Raw genomic sequence first — 16,166 nt, 5'->3', positions numbered from 1 at the left:
ACTCTACTCCCAGAACCTACGTACTCTACTCCCAGAACCTACGTACTCTACTCCCAGAACCTACGTACTCTACTCCCAGAACCTACGTACTCTACTCCCAGAACCTACGCACTCTACTCCCAGAACCTACGCACTCTACTCCCAGAACCTAAGTACTCTACTCCCAGAACCTACGTACTCTACTCCCAGAACCTACGTACTCTACTCCCAGAACCTACGCACTCTACTCCCAGAACCTACGCACTCTACTCCCAGAACCTACGCACTCTACTCCCAGAACCTACGCACTCTACTCCCTGAACCTAAGTACTCTACTCCCTGAACCTACGTACTCTACTCCCTGAACCTACGCACTCTACTCCCAGAACCTACGCACTCTACTCCCAGAACCTACGCACTCTACTCCCAGAACCTACGCACTCTACTCCCAGAACCTACGCACTCTACTCCCAGAACCTACGCACTCTACTCCCAGAACCTACGCACTCTACTCCCAGAACCTACGCACTCTACTCCCAGAACCTAAGTACTCTACTCCCAGAACCTACGCACTCTACTCCCAGAACCTATGCACTCTACTCCCAGAACCTACGTACTCTACTCCCAGAACCTACGTACTCTACTCCCAGAGCCTACGTACTCTACTCCCAGAACCTACGTACTCTACTCCCAGAACCTACGTACTCTACTCCCAGAACCTACGTACTCTACTCCCAGAACCTACGTACTCTACTCCCAGAACCTACGTACTCTACTCCCAGAACCTACGTACTCTACTCCCAGAACCTACGTACTCTACTCCCAGAACCTACGTACTCTACTCCCAGAACCTACGTACTCTACTCCCAGAACCTACGCACTCTACTCCCTGAACCTAAGTACTCTACTCCCAGAACCTACGTACTCTACTCCCTGAACCTACGCACTCTACTCCCAGAACCTACGCACTCTACTCCCAGAACCTACGTACTCTACTCCCAGAACCTACGTACTCTACTCCCAGAACCTACGCACTCTACTCCCAGAACCTACGTACTCTACTCCCAGAACCTACGCACTCTACTCCCAGAACCTACGCACTCTACTCCCAGAACCTACGCACTCTACTCCCAGAACCTACGCACTCTACTCCCAGAACCTACGCACTCTACTCCCAGAACCTACGCACTCTACTCCCAGAACCTGCGTACTCTACTCCCAGAACCTACGCACTCTACTCCCAGAACCTACGCACTCTACTCCCAGAACCTACGCACTCTACTCCCAGAACCTACGTACTCTACTCCCAGAACCTACGTACTCTACTCCCAGAACCTACGTACTCTACTCCCAGAACCTACGTACTCTACTCCCAGAACCTACGTACTCTGCTCCCAGAACCTACGTACTCTACTGTAGTTGTTCACTGTAGTTATTTGTCATTTTGTTTAAAACAAATTGTATTTATATGTTTGTAATTTAGCCCTAAAAATCCTTTTGTGTATATGTTCTTAGATACATTTTGTTGACACTAATCTTGATGACTTTTGGACCCCAGAAAATGCTTGTCAGGTTATCTTGAGGTGATTTTGGGGCTTAGTGTCCCCGCAGCCCGGTCCTCGACCAGGCCTATACTCCCAGGAAGCAGCCTGTGATAGCTGACTAACTCCCAGGTACCTATTGACTGCTAGATAACAGGGGCATTAGGGCCCATTGTTTCTCGCCGGCACCCGGGATCTAACCCGGAACCACAGGATCACTCGTCCAGTGTCCTGTCCGCTCAGCCACCGGCTCCCTATAGGTTAGGCGAATTATTTGGGAAAATGTTAGGTGCATCACACGATGCTCGTATTATTTTCAGTGGAGGAAAAAGCTTCCGGTTCAACTGACATTACGAAGGAATGAATTCCATTCGAGTATAAATGCTGAAAGTGTGTGTCAAAAATTTACTTTATATTGTGCCTAAGGAACAAAATCCACAAGGGCCGTGACGAGGGTTCGAACCTACGTCCGAGAGGATCCCAGACGCTGTTGTGCCTAATAAACAGTCGAGTTGCCGGTCAAATCTCCGTAATGTTAGTTTCATTAATTTTGGATTAGTTTATGCAGAGGTAAACAAACTAATATTTTATTGTTTGACTGCAACTGTTGACTATTATGTTAGGCAAAATAATCCTTGCCTACTAAGCCTGGTAGCGAAGTGTAGTTTTGGCTGTTATTAACGAAGTGAGAAAGTGTGTGTTGGAAAGAGAGAGAGACAGAGAGAGAGAGAGAGAGTTATAGAGAGAGAGTTATAGAGAGAGAGAGTTAGAGAGAGAGAGAGAGAGTTAGAGAGAGAGAGAGAGAGTTAGAGAGAGAGAGTTAGAGAGAGAGAGAGAGAGTTAGAGAGTTAGAGAGAGAGAGAGAGTTAGAGAGAGAGAGAGAGATAGAGAGAGAGAGAGAGTTAGAGAGAGAGAGAGAGAGTTAGAGAGAGAGAGTTAGAGAGAGAGTTAGAGAGAGAGAGAGAGAGAGAAAGAAAGAGTGAGTGAGTTAGAGAGAGAAAGATACAAAGAATATATATATATATATATATATATATATATATATATATATATAGATATAGATAGATATATGAGTAAGCATGATTTCTTAAGAGTCAATGAACTGAAATTGTATCACTGCACAGAATTAAGTCTGCAAACCACTCACATGTAAGGAAGCCAACTTTAAACAATATTTGGTGCCCTTTTAGTTGATTTAATACATACAGCTGTTGATGCAAACCAAATGTAATTTTTATCATAAAATTCCGAAATTAAGTAATTTGTGGATATCTTTTTAAATAGTTAGCCGGTTTTTATGAGTGAAGTTGATCAATATTTACGTCATTTGAGCTTCAGTTTAGGTGCATTTGACATGTGTAACTTTTGAGATATGGAGATCCAGATCCGCCAGGCTGTGGTGGGTATGTGGGCCGCTCCAAGCAACAGCCTGGTGGACCAAACTCTCACAAGTCAAGCCTGGCCTCGGGCCGGGCTTGGGCAGTAGAAGAACTCCCAGAACCCCATCAACCAGGTATATGTGGGCCTGCGGGCCGCTCCAAGCAACAGCCTGGTGGACCAAACTCTCACAAGTCTAGCCTGGCCTCAGGCCGGGCTTGGGCAGTAGAAGAACTCCCAGAACCCCATCAACCAGGTATCTTTTGAGATAAAGCTGCGTCTCGTGTCATAGTATATTGAAAGGTGATTAGTTTGGCTTGACTTGTGTTACTAAGTGTCACACATGCGTTGAAAGAAAATGGAAAATGGAAAGAAAATGGAAAATAGAAAGAAAATGGAAAGATTAAGTGATATACAAAAATTGAAAATATAAAGATTAAGTGCTATAGAAAATGGAAAGTGGAAAGATTTAAGTGATACAGTGTTTCTTCATCCTCCCGATAGTACGAGACACAGTACTTGCGTAGAAAAGATCCCAAAGAAAATTACTAATAGAATGCTGTTGTATATAATGCCATGTGTATTAGAGAAAACCTGGCCCCAACTATATGGGAGCCTATCCTAAACTATACTTAGATATATATATAATATCACAAACACAATATATGACATTGACCACGAGGAGAATGATTGATTGATTGATGAAGATTAAGCCACCCAAAAGGTGGCACGGGCATGAATAGCCCGTAAGTGGTGGCCCTTTTGAGCCATTACCAGTATCAAGAGCTGATTCTGGAGATCTGTGGAGGTGCGGCTGCACCCTGCGTGACGGGAGATGTCTCCCGTCGTGACTGGAGATGTCTCCCGTCGTGACTGGATACTAGACGCCAGTGGTGGATATAGGCAGGAATGAGGTGAGGTGAACACATTATTGTCTTGGGGGTTCTCAAACGTAACAGGAAGATGTAATATACATTCCTTCTGAAGATGTATGGATTAATACGAAAGCACTCTAGTAATTTGCGCTTTTATTTCCCTGATGGTCAGATATTCTCATTGTTCATCATGTGTTAATTTTTTTGTGATTTGCATTATATATATATATATATGTCGTACCTAATAGCCAGAACGCACTTCTCAGCCTACTATGCAAGGCCCGATTTGCCTAATAAGCCAAGTTTTCCTGAATTAATATATTTTCTCAATTTTTTTTCTTACGAAATGATAAAGCTACCCATTTCATTATGAGGTCAATATTTTTTTATTGGAGTTAAAATTAACGTAGATATATGTCCGAACCTAACCAACCCAACCTAACCTAACCTAACCTATCTTTATAGGTTAGGTTAGGTTAGGTAGCCGAAAAAGTTAGGTTAGGTTAGGTTAGGTAGGTTAGGTAGTCGAAAAAACATTAATTCATGAAAACTTGGCTTATTAGGCAAATCGGGCCATGAATAGTAGGCCGAGAAGTGCGTTCCGCTACTAGGTACGACATATATATATATATATCTATATAAAATCAATCAATCAATCAATATTATGAATGCCCGCCGCATCCTCGGTTCCTGCCCGGCGTCGGAGGACGAGTTAGAAGAAATCTACAGCCTCTAAGGAAACAAACTTCCCATTATTTCCTCTTAATGTCCACTTTTTGTAACAATCAAATATGTAACCATATATATACCCAACCTTCTGAATATGTATTATTAAATGCGAAAGTACTTAAGGCATTTCCTATCTTAATTCTTCATTTGTGGTCTGACATTGTTCATCACTTGTTATTTTCTGTGATTTACACACACATACACACACATACATATATATATATATACACATATACGAACAAGCCTGAATGGTCCCCCCCAGGCATTTATGCAACTGAAAACTCCACACCCCAGAAGTGACTCGAACCCATACGGCCAGGAGCAACGTGCAACTGGTGTACAAGAGACCTTAAGCACTCGACCATGAACGGTCGTGATGGTCGAGTGGTTAAGGTCTCCTGTACACCAGGTGCACGTTGCTCCTAACCATATGGGTTCGAGTCACTTCTGGGGTGTGGAGTTTTCAGTTTTATATATATATATACTATATATATTCTGATGATGAGTCACAATAACAGCGCTGAATATATATATATATATATATATATATATATATATATATATATGAAGACTCACATTCACACCAGATGAGGACGAGTCGTTGACGTTTCATCGTTGACTTGATAATGGTTCAGAAGGGACCGAAACATCGTTGTCTCATCATCTTTTGGTGTGCGGTTTAGTCGTCACATATTCAGCCACGTTACTGTGCCTCATCGGCTGCATATACAACATACATACATACATACATACATATATATATATATATATATATATATATATATATATATATATATATATATATATATATATATATATATATATATATATATATATATATATATATATAATATATATATGTCGTACCTAGTAGCCAGAACGCACTTCTCAGCCTATTATGCAAGGCCCGAATTGCCTAATAAGCCAAGTTTTTATGAATTAGTTGTTTTTCGACTACCTAACCTACCTAACCTAACCTAACCTAACTTTTTTGGTTACCTAACCTAACCTAACCTATAAAGATAAGATAGGTTAGGTTAGGTAGGGTTGGTTAGGTTCGGTCATATATCTACATTAATATTAACTCCAATAAAAAAAAATTAACCTCATACATAATGAAATGGGAAGCTTTATCATTTCATAAGAAAAAAATTAGAGAAAATATATTAATTCAGGAAAACTTGGCTTATTAGGCAAATCGGGCCTTGCATAGTAGGCGGCTGAGAAGTGCGTTCTGGCTACTAGGTACGACATATATATATATATATATAATATATATATATATATATATATATATATATATATATATATATATATATATATATATATATATATATATATATATTACATTATTATTATATATATAATAATAATGTATATAATTATATATATACATAATTATATATAATAGTTATATATATTATATTATATATATATATATATATATATATATATATATATATATATATATATATATATATATATATAATATATATAATATATACACACACACACACATTTATTTGATAAGGACACATTTTACATTGGATTGGAAAAGATTGGTAGGAGTTTTGAGGTAGTGATGTTTAAGTGGGGTTCATTTAGACATACTCTACATTAGTAGCCTTCTAAAGATGCTGCTAATCCTAAAAATGTCTTTTTAAGACAACGTAAGAGAGAGAACGCGAGGTCCTAGCTTGAGGCTTGAAGGAGGAGGAGGATGGACGCGCAGTGTCGTGCTGGCCAGATCCTAGGACCATCCTGAGTTGGAACACACGCGAGAAGTGCCAGCTCAAGCCAGCCTTTCCTTACCTGACCACACACAAAATCAGCTCATTCGTTGACTGTCTGTCGTCTTCCGTTACGGCCTTGTAGCGAGGCTGGCGTAGCTGCTCTGCGCATCATCTGTGTGTGTGTACCGGTAGCTCTAGTGGAGGGGGTGGAGTACCACCTCCCCCCTCTCCCCCACCCCCCTACACCCCACCTCCCTCCACCAGGGTTGATAACACCTTAGGGCTGGCCCTTTACCGGGGCCGAGTGGTGAGAGATGTCGGCCTCGTGGTACTGGGTGCGGGCGACCTCGCGCCCTTGAGTAACGCCTCCGCATTTCCCTTGAATTACTGACCCCCAAAAACCAGGACAGGTAAATCAGGGTACTTGACTGGACTGCTGAATTGGCCTATTAACGTATGTAGTATTCCTAGAGTTGGGATTATGACAATTTCTATTAATTGTTGTCAGTCCAGCATTCATTTTTAGAGCAACTATTGTGGCATAATTCTTTCAATATGTGAATGCCTTTTTGTTGTTGTTGTGGTGTTCCATGTGTATCTTCATTTCAGGAATAAAGCGTACTAAATGCTCACTCCTTAACTATATATATATATATATATATATATATATATATATATATATATATATATATATTTCCGTAAAGATAGGACTAAATGTTTATGGTGTGAATCTTGATACAGATTTTTAGTGCTCTCATTCTAGAAATTCAGATTATTCTTCTGTTTTGACCTGAGCTTTTGAGTTCGTAATTCCTCAAACTGGTTTTTTATGTTTTTTTAATTCAAGAAGGTTCTATTCATAATTTTTGTAAATAGTATAAAATTGAGACATCCTATGTTGTCATAGAGTTAATTTGATAAGGACTTATAAGTCATAAAGTTTCTTGTGGTATAATTGTATTGTTGTGATGATTAATTGTGTGTTAAATTTACCATTGGCAGGATCTGAAAGACTTCATGCGTCAGGCAGGGGAGGTGACCTACGCCGATGCCCACAAGCACAGGAGAAATGAAGGGTAAACGCCATTATTTCGTTGTACGTTAAGTTATTGTTCACATTAAATATGTTCATTATACACACACACACACACACACACACACACACACACACACACACACACACGCTACGAGGAGAGGTTAGAAGCATTAAATATGCCAAAACTAGAAGACAGAAGAAAAAGAGGTGATATGATCACTACGTACAAAATAGTAACAGGACTTGATAAAATCGACAGGGAAGACTTCCTGAGACCTGGAACTTCAAGAACAAGAGGTCATAGATTTAAACTAGCTAAACACAGATGCCGAAGAAATATAAGAAAATTCACCTTCGCAAATAGAGTGGTAGACGGTTGGAACAAGTTAAGTGAGAAGGTGGTGGAGGCCAAGACCGTCAGTAGTTTCAAAGCGTTATATGACAGAGTGCTGGGAAGACGGGACACCACGAGCGTAGCTCTCATCCTGTAACTACACTTAGGTAATTACACACTCTAAATGGGGATAGAAATGAAGAAGACAGAAATTCTTTTTTTTACAAAGTGACAGGGACTGGAAAGCTTGTGAAATGGTACATAAAAACAAAGCAACAAGATCAGTAGTGGAAGGGGGAGTAAAGAGCAAAGGAAAAGGGAACATGTTCCTGAAAATTGTATATACCAACATAGATGGAGTGAGGTCAAAAACTTTGGAGTTGCAAGATATAATCCAGCTTAGGGTCCCAGATATTGTTGCATTATCAGAGACGAAACTTGAAGGAAATATAATAAATGAAGTCATATTCCCAAGAGGCTACTCAGTTTGGAGATGTGACAGGAAAACTAGGAAGGGAGGAGGAGTGGCTGTACTGGTGAAAAAACACCTAAAGGTAAAAGAGTTAATATTTGAAAACCCTCGAGATATTGACATAATGGCATTGCACGTCTGGAATCAGGATGATAAGCTGATAATTGTAAATACCTACAGCCCACCAGCAAGCAACACATGGACAAAGGAAGAACTGGATGACAAACGAGAGGGCCTCATAATGGTCATGAGAGATATTATTGTACAAGCAGATAAAGATAAATCACGACTGTTGATACTGGGGGACTTCAACTTTAGAGCAATAGACTGGGAGGCCTATGAAGCAAGAACGGAGGACTTTTGGACATGCAGATTTGTGAACCTCATTCTGGAGACATTCTTGTATCAACACAAAGCAAGCCACAAGAATGAAGGAAGGAGATATACCGTCAGTACTGGATCTAGTATTCACCAGGAAAGAAGAAGAGATTTTTGACATCCAGTACCTTCCTCCCTTGGGAAAGAGTGATCACGTCCTGTTAGACATAAAATATGCTTTAAGATATCATCTAGAAGAAAATGGGGACATTGAAACAGTTGATAAACTCGATTTAAAGAGAGGCAACTATGGGGAACTTCGAAATTTTTTTAATGAGTGTAATTGGGCAGAATTGTTGCTAGGCAGGGAAGTAAATGAAATGTATGCCAAATTTTTAAAACTATACGAGGAAGGCACACAAACATTCATACCAAAACAGAGATGCAGGGCCAGAAAACAGGATTGGTTCGACAGAAATTGTGAGAGGGCAAGAGACCAAAAGACACAAAAATGGGATCAGTATAGGAAGAGGCCAAACCCCCAAACATACCAGCGATACAAAGATGCGAGAAACAACTATACAGCAGTAAGGAGAGAGGCAGAAAGAAATTTTGAAAAAGGGATAGCAGATAAATGTAAAACAGAACCGGGCCTATTCTACAAATTCATAAACAACAAATTGCAGGTAAAGGATAATATCCAGAGGTTGAAAATGGGAAACAGATTCACGGAAAATGAAAAGGAAATGTGTGAAACATTAAATGAAAAGTTCCAAAGTGTGTTTGTACAAAATGAAATCTTCAGAGAACCAGACACAATAAGAATTCCAGAGAACAACATTTGAGCGGATAGAGGTGTCTAGAGATGAAGTGGAAATTATGCTAAAGGAGCTCGGGAAGAACAAAGCAGCTGGCCCAGATGGCGTTTCACCATGGGTTCTGAGAGAATGTGCATCTGAGCTCAGCATTCCACTTCACCTGATCTTTCAGGCATCCCTGTGTACAGGTATCGTAGCAGACGTGTGGAAACAGGCTAACATAGTTCCAATCTACAAAAGTGGCAGCAGGGAAGACCCCCTCAATTATAGACCTGTATCATTGACAAGTGTAATAGTGAAAGTATTGGAAAAGCTAATCAAAACTAAATGGGTAGAACACCTGGAGAGAAATGATATAATATCAGACAGACAGTATGGTTTTCGATCTGGAAGATCCTGTGTATCGAATTTACTCAGTTTCTATGATCGAGCCACAGAGATATTACAGGAAAGAGATGGTTGGGTTGACTGCATCTATCTGGACCTAAAAAAGGCTTTCGACAGAGTTCCACATAAGAGGTTGTTCTGGAAACTGGAAAATATTGGAGGGGTGACAGGTAAGCTTCTAACATGGATGATAAATTTTCTGACTGATAGAAAAATGAGGGCAGTAATCAGAGGCAATGTATCGGAATGGAGAAATGTCACAAGTGGAGTACCACAGGGTTCAGTTCTTGCACCAGTGATGTTTATTGTCTACATAAATGATCTACCAGTTGGTATACAGAATTATATGAACATGTTTGCTGATGATGCTAAGATAATAGGAAGGATAAGAAATTTAGATGACTGTCATGCCCTTCAAGAAGACCTGGACAAAATAAGTATATGGAGCACCACTTGGCAAATGGAATTTAATGTAAATAAATGCCATGTTATGGAATGTGGAATAGGAGAACATAGACCCCACACAACCTATATATTATGTGAGAAATCTTTAAAGAATTCTGATAAAGAAAGAGATCTAGGAGTGGTTCTAGATAGAAAACTATCACCTGAGGACCACATAAAGAATATTGTGCAAGGAGCCTATGCTATGCTTTCTAACTTCAGAATTGCATTTAAATACATGGATGGCGATATACTAAAGAAATTGTTCATGACTTTTGTTAGGCCAAAGCTAGAATATGCAGCTGTTGTGTGGTGCCCATATCTTAAGAAGCACATCAACAAACTGGAAAAGGTGCAAAGACATGCTACTAAGTGGCTCCCAGAACTGAAGGGCAAGAGCTACGAGGAGAGGTTAGAAGCATTAAATATGCCAAAACTAGAAGACAGAAGAAAAAGAGGTGATATGATCACTACGTACAAAATAGTAACAGGAATTGATAAAATCGACAGGGAAGACTTCCTGAGACCTGGAACTTCAAGAACAAGAGGTCATAGATTTAAACTAGCTAAACACAGATGCCGAAGAAATATAAGAAAATTCACCTTCGCAAATAGAGTGGTAGACGGTTGGAACAAGTTAAGTGAGAAGGTGGTGGAGGCCAAGACCGTCAGTAGTTTCAAAGCGTTATATGACAGAGTGCTGGGAAGACGGGACACCACGAGCGTAGCTCTCATCCTGTAACTACACTTAGGTAATTACACTTAGGTAATTACACACACACACACACACACACACACACACACACACACACACACACACACACACACACACACACACACACACACACACACACAGTTTTAGAAATGTGAACGTGACCTTTAGAGACTAATCCAAAGCACTAGTCTTGAGTTTATACAGAAGTGGAGTCACAATAACGTGGCTGAAATATGTTGACCAGACCACACACTAGAAAGTGAAGGGACGACGACGTTTCGGTTCGTCCTGGACTGAAACGTCGTCGTCCCTTCACTTTCTAGCGTGTGGTCTGGTCAACGGGAGTTGATAAGTGTTCTTAGATGCTTGAGGGAGTTAATTAGGTGGTCTAATGTTATTTTCAAATCATAATTAGCATTGTTTGTTTCTGCAGAGTTGTTGAGTTTGCCACTTATGCTGATATGAAGGGTGCCATCAACAAGCTGGATGGCAAGGAGCTGCACGGGCGACGTATTCATCTGCTCAACGACTCGTCTCGGCGACCTCGCAGATCGCACTCGAGATCTTCTTCAAGATCGAGATCTAGGTCTCGTTCACGCTCTAGGTGAGATTAAAGGATCAATTTTGTACTGAATTTTATGCTCAACGACTCGTCTCGGCGACCTCGCAGATCGCACTCGAGATCTTCTTCAAGATCGAGATCTAGGTGAGATTAAAGGATCAATTTTGTACTGAATTTTATGCTCAACGACTAGTCTCGGCGACCTCGCAGATCGCACTCGAGATCTTCTTCAAGATCGAGATCTAGGTCTCGTTCACGCTCTAGGTGAGATTAAAGGATCAATTTTGTACTGAATTTTATGCTCAACGACTCGTCTCGGCGACCTCGCAGATCGCACTCGAGATCTTCTTCAAGATCGAGATCTAGGTCTCGTTCACGCTCTAGGTGAGATTAAAGGATCAATTTTGTACTGAATTTTATGCTCGATGACTCGTCTCGGCGACCCATACTCGAGATCATCTTCAGGATCTCGTTCACGCTCTAGGTGAGATTAAAGGATGAATTTTGAGCTCTTCTGGAGGACAGTTTTGATGTACTAGTCATACACTTTTATTAACATATCCTCAGGAAAAAAAAGAACTTTATTTAATCTTAATGTTTACTAATTTACAACATTTGTGTGATATTAAGGGAAACGCCTTTGCATGTCAGATTGAAAAGTAAGATTTATGTGTAGTGGTGTAAGGAAGATTCTGATTGTTATTAAGGTATGAAGTCCACTGGTGGTAGAATTTAGAACTGTCAAGGAATCTGTCAAGGAGCCTGAGGATGGCTGTCAGCTCTCACGGGAGCCTGAAGTTAGCTGTCAGGGAGCCTGAGGTTGGCTGCCAGCTGTCAGGGAGCCTGGGGTTGGCTGCCAGCTGTCAGGGAGCCTGAGGTTGACTGTCAGCTGTCAGGGAGCCTGGGGTTGGCTGCCAGCTGTCAGGGAGCCTGGGGTTGGCTGCCAGCTGTCAGGGAGCCTGAGGTTGGCTGTCAGGGAGCCTGGGGTTGGCTGTCAGGGAGCCTGGGGTTGGCTGCCAGCTGTCAGGGAGCCTGAGGTTGGCTGCCAGCTGTCAGGGAGACTGGGGTTGGCTGCCAGCTGTCAGGGAGCCTGAGGTTGGCTGCCAGCTGTCAGGGAGCCTGAGGTTGGCTGTCAGCTGTCAGGGAGCCTGGGGTTGGCTGCCAGCTGTCAGGGAGCCTGGGGTTGGCTGCCAGCTGTCAGGGAGCCTGAGGTTGGCTGTCAGCTGTCAGGGAGCCTGAGGTTGGCTGCCAGCTGTCAGGGAGCCTGAGGTTGGCTGCCAGCTGTCAGGGAGCCTGAGGTTGGCTGTCAGGGAGCCTGGGGTTGGCTGCCAGCTGTCAGGGAGCCTGAGGTTGACTGTCAGCTGTCAGGGAGCCTGGGGTTGGCTGCCAGCTGTCAGGGAGCCTGGGGATGGCTGCCAGCTGTCAGGGAGCCTGAGGTTGGCTGTCAGCTGTCAGGGAGCCTGAGGTTGGCTGCCAGCTGTCAGGGAGCCTGGGGTTGGCTGCCAGCTGTCAGGGAGCCTGAGATTGGCTGCCAGCTGTCAGGGAGCCTGAGGTTGGCTGCCAGCTGTCAGGGAGCCTGAGGTTGGCTGCCAGCTGTCAGGGAGCCTGAGGTTGGCTGTCAGCTGTCAGGGAGCCTGGGGTTGGCTGCCAGCTGTCAGGGAGCCTGGGGTTGGCTGCCAGCTGTCAGGGAGCCTGAGGTTGGCTGTCAGCTGTCAGGGAACCTGAGGTTGGCTGCCAGCTGTCAGGGAGCCTGAGGTTGGCTGCCAGCTGTCAGGGAGCCTGAGGTTGGCTGTCAGCTGTCAGGGAGCCTGGGGTTGGCTGCCAGCTGTCAGGGAGCCTGAGGTTGGCTGTCAGGGAGCCTGAGGTTGGCTGTCAGCTGTCAGGGAGCCTGGGGATGGCTGCCAGCTGTCAGGGAGCCTGAGGTTGGCTGTCAGGGAGCCTGAGGTTGGCTGTCAGGGAGCCTGAGGTTGGCTGCCAGCTGTCAGGGAGCCTGGGGTTGGCTGTCAGGGAGCCTGGGGTTGGCTGCCAGCTGTCAGGGAGCCTGAGGTTGGCTGCCAGCTGTCAGGGAGCCTGGGGTTGGCTGCCAGCTGTCAGGGAGCCTGAGGTTGGCTGTCAGCTGTCAGGGAGCCTGGGGTTGGCTGCCAGCTGTCAGGGAGCCTGGGAATGGCTGCCAGCTGTCAGGGAGCCTGAGGTTGGCTGTCAGGGAGCCTGAGGTTGGCTGTCAGCTGTCAGGGAGCCTGAGGTTGGCTGCCAGCTGTCAGGGAGCCTGAGGTTGGCTGTCAGCTGTCAGGGAGCCTGGGGTTGGCTGTCAGCTGTCAGGGAGCCTGAGGTTGGCTGTCAGCTGTCAGGGAGCCTGGGGTTGGCTGCCAGCTGTCAGGGAGCCTGGGGTTGGCTGCCAGCTGTCAGGGAGCCTGAGGTTGGCTGTCAGCTGTCAGGGAGCCTGGGGTTGGCTGTCAGGGAGCCTGGGGTTGGCTGCCAGCTGTCAGGGAGCCTGAGGTTGGCTGCCAGCTGTCAGGGAGCCTGGGGTTGGCTGCCAGCTGTCAGGGAGCCTGAGGTTGGCTGCCAGCTGTCAGGGAGCCTGAGGTTGGCTGTCAGCTGTCAGGGAGCCTGGGGTTGGCTGCCAGCTGTCAGGGAGCCTGGGGTTGGCTGCCGGCTGTCAGGGAGCCTGAGGTTGGCTGTCAGCTGTCAGGGAGCCTGAGGTTGGCTGCCAGCTGTCAGGGAGCCTGAGGTTGGCTGCCAGCTGTCAGGGAGCCTGAGGTTGGCTGTCAGCTGTCAGGGAGCCTGGGGTTGGCTGCCAGCTGTCAGGGAGCCTGAGGTTGGCTGTCAGCTGTCAGGGAGCCTGGGGTTGGCTGCCAGCTGTCAGGGAGCCTGGGGATGGCTGCCAGCTGTCAGGGAGCCTGAGGTTGGCTGTCAGCTGTCAGGGAGCCTGAGGTTGGCTGCCAGCTGTCAGGGAGCCTGGGGTTGGCTGTCAGGGAGCCTGGGGTTGGCTGCCAGCTGTCAGGGAGCCTGGGGTTGGCTGCCAGCTGTCAGGGAGCCTGGGGTTGGCTGCCAGCTGTCAGGGAGCCTGGGGTTGGCTGCCAGCTGTCAGGGAGCCTGGGGTTGGCTGCCAGCTGTCAGGGAGCCTGAGGTTGGCTGTCAGGGAGCCTGAGGTTGGCTGTCAGCTGTCAGGGAGCCTGGGGTTGGCTGCCAGCTGTCAGGGAGCCTGGGGATGGCTGCCAGCTGTCAGGGAGCCTGAGGTTGGCTGTCAGCTGTCAGGGAGCCTGAGGTTGGCTGCCAGCTGTCAGGGAGCCTGGGGTTGGCTGCCAGCTGTCAGGGAGCCTGGGGTTGGCTGCCAGCTGTCAGGGAGCCTGGGGTTGGCTGCCAGCTGTCAGGGAGCCTGGGGTTGGCTGCCAGCTGTCAGGGAGCCTGAGGTTGGCTGCCAGCTGTCAGGGAGCCTGGGGTTGGCTGCCAGCTGTCAGGGAGCCTGAGGTTGGCTGTCAGCTGTCAGGGAGCCTGAGGTTGGCTGTCAGGGAGCCTGAGGTTGGCTGTCAGGGAGCCTGAGGTTGGCTGTCAGCTGTCAGGGAGCCTGGGGTTGGCTGCCAGCTGTCAGGGAGCCTGGGGTTGGCTGTCAGCTGTCAGGGAGCCTGGGGTTGGCTGTCAGCTGTCAGGGAGCCTGAGGTTGGCTGTCAGCTGTCAGGGAGCCTGAGGTTGGCGGTCAGCTGTCAGGGAGCCTGAGGGTTGCTGTCAGCTGTCAGGGAGCCTGAGGTTGGCTGTCAGCTGTCAGGGAGCCTGAGGTTGGCTGCCAGCTGTCAGGGAGCCTGAGGTTGGCTGCCAGCTGACAGGGAGCCTGAGGTTGGCTGCCAGCCGTCAGGGAGCCTGGGGTTGGCTGTCAGCTGTCAGGGAGCCTGGGGTTGGCTGTCAGCTGTCAGGGAGCCTGGGGTTGGCTGTCAGCTGTCAGGGAGCCTGAGGTTGGCTGTCAGCTGTCAGGGAGCCTGAGGTTGGCTGCCAGCTGTCAGGGAGCCTGGGGTTGGCTGTCAGCTGTCAGGGAGCCTGAGGTTGGCTGTCAGCTGTCAGGGAGCCTGAGGTTGGCTGCCAGCTGTCAGGGAGCCTGGGGTTGGCTGTCACCTGTCAGGGAGCCTGAGGTTGGCTGCCAGCTGTCAGGGAGCCTGGGGTTGGCTGCCAGCTGTCAGGGAGCCTGAGGTTGGCTGTCAGCTGTCAGAGAGCCTGAGGTTGGCTGCCAGCTGTCAGGGAGCCGGAGGTTGGCTGCCAGCTGTCAGGGAGTCTGGGGTTGGCTGTCAGGGAGCCTGAGGTTGGCTGCCAGCTGTCAGAGAGCCTGAGGTTGGCTGCCAGCTGTCAGGGAGCCGGAGGTTGGCTGCCAGCTGTCAGGGAGTCTGGGGTTGGCTGTCAGGGAGCCTGAGGTTGGCTGTCAGCTGTCAGGGAGCCTGGGGTTGGCTGTCAGGGAGCCTGAGGTTGGCTGTCAGCTGTCAGGGAGCCTGGGGTTGGCTGCCAGCTGTCAGGGAGCCTGGGGATGGCTGCCAGCTGTCAGGGAGCCTGAGGTTGGCTGTCAGCTGTCAGGGAGCCTGAGGTTGGCTGCCAGCTGTCAGGGAGCCTGGGGTTGGCTGTCAGGGAGCCTGGGGTTGGCTGCCAGCTGTCAGGGAGCCTGAGGTTGGCTGCCAGCTGTCAGGGAGCCTGGGGTTGGCTGCCAGCTGTCAGGGAGCCTGGGGTTGGCTGCCAGCTGTCAGGGAGCCTGGGGTTGGCTGCCAGCTGTCAGGGAGCCTGGGGTTGGCTGCCTGCTGTCAGGGAGCCTGGGGTTGGCTGCCAGCTGTCAGGGAGCCTGAGATTGGCTGTCAGGGAGCCTGAGGTTGGC

The 16,166-nt window shown here is 46.8% G+C and overlaps 1 protein-coding gene across 3 annotated transcripts in view; it reads left to right on the top strand.

The window, feature by feature from the left end:
* The window catches only part of LOC123748291 (serine/arginine-rich splicing factor 4), an 83,227-nt gene that overhangs the window by 39,120 nt on the left and 27,941 nt on the right, over positions 1-16,166 (top strand). For all 3 annotated transcript variants that reach the window (XM_069305466.1, XM_069305467.1, XM_069305468.1), the window contains exons 5-6: positions 7,237-7,310; positions 11,192-11,362. In XM_069305466.1, coding sequence (XP_069161567.1) covers positions 7,237-7,310; positions 11,192-11,362 — 245 coding nt within the window. The remainder of the gene's footprint in view (positions 1-7,236; positions 7,311-11,191; positions 11,363-16,166) is intronic.

This window comes from Procambarus clarkii, chromosome 55 (assembly GCF_040958095.1).
Source record: "Procambarus clarkii isolate CNS0578487 chromosome 55, FALCON_Pclarkii_2.0, whole genome shotgun sequence".
NCBI lineage: Eukaryota > Metazoa > Arthropoda > Malacostraca > Decapoda > Cambaridae > Procambarus > Procambarus clarkii.
Note: the sequence above shows the minus strand (reverse complement) of the source record. Positions and strands in the feature narration are given on the sequence as shown.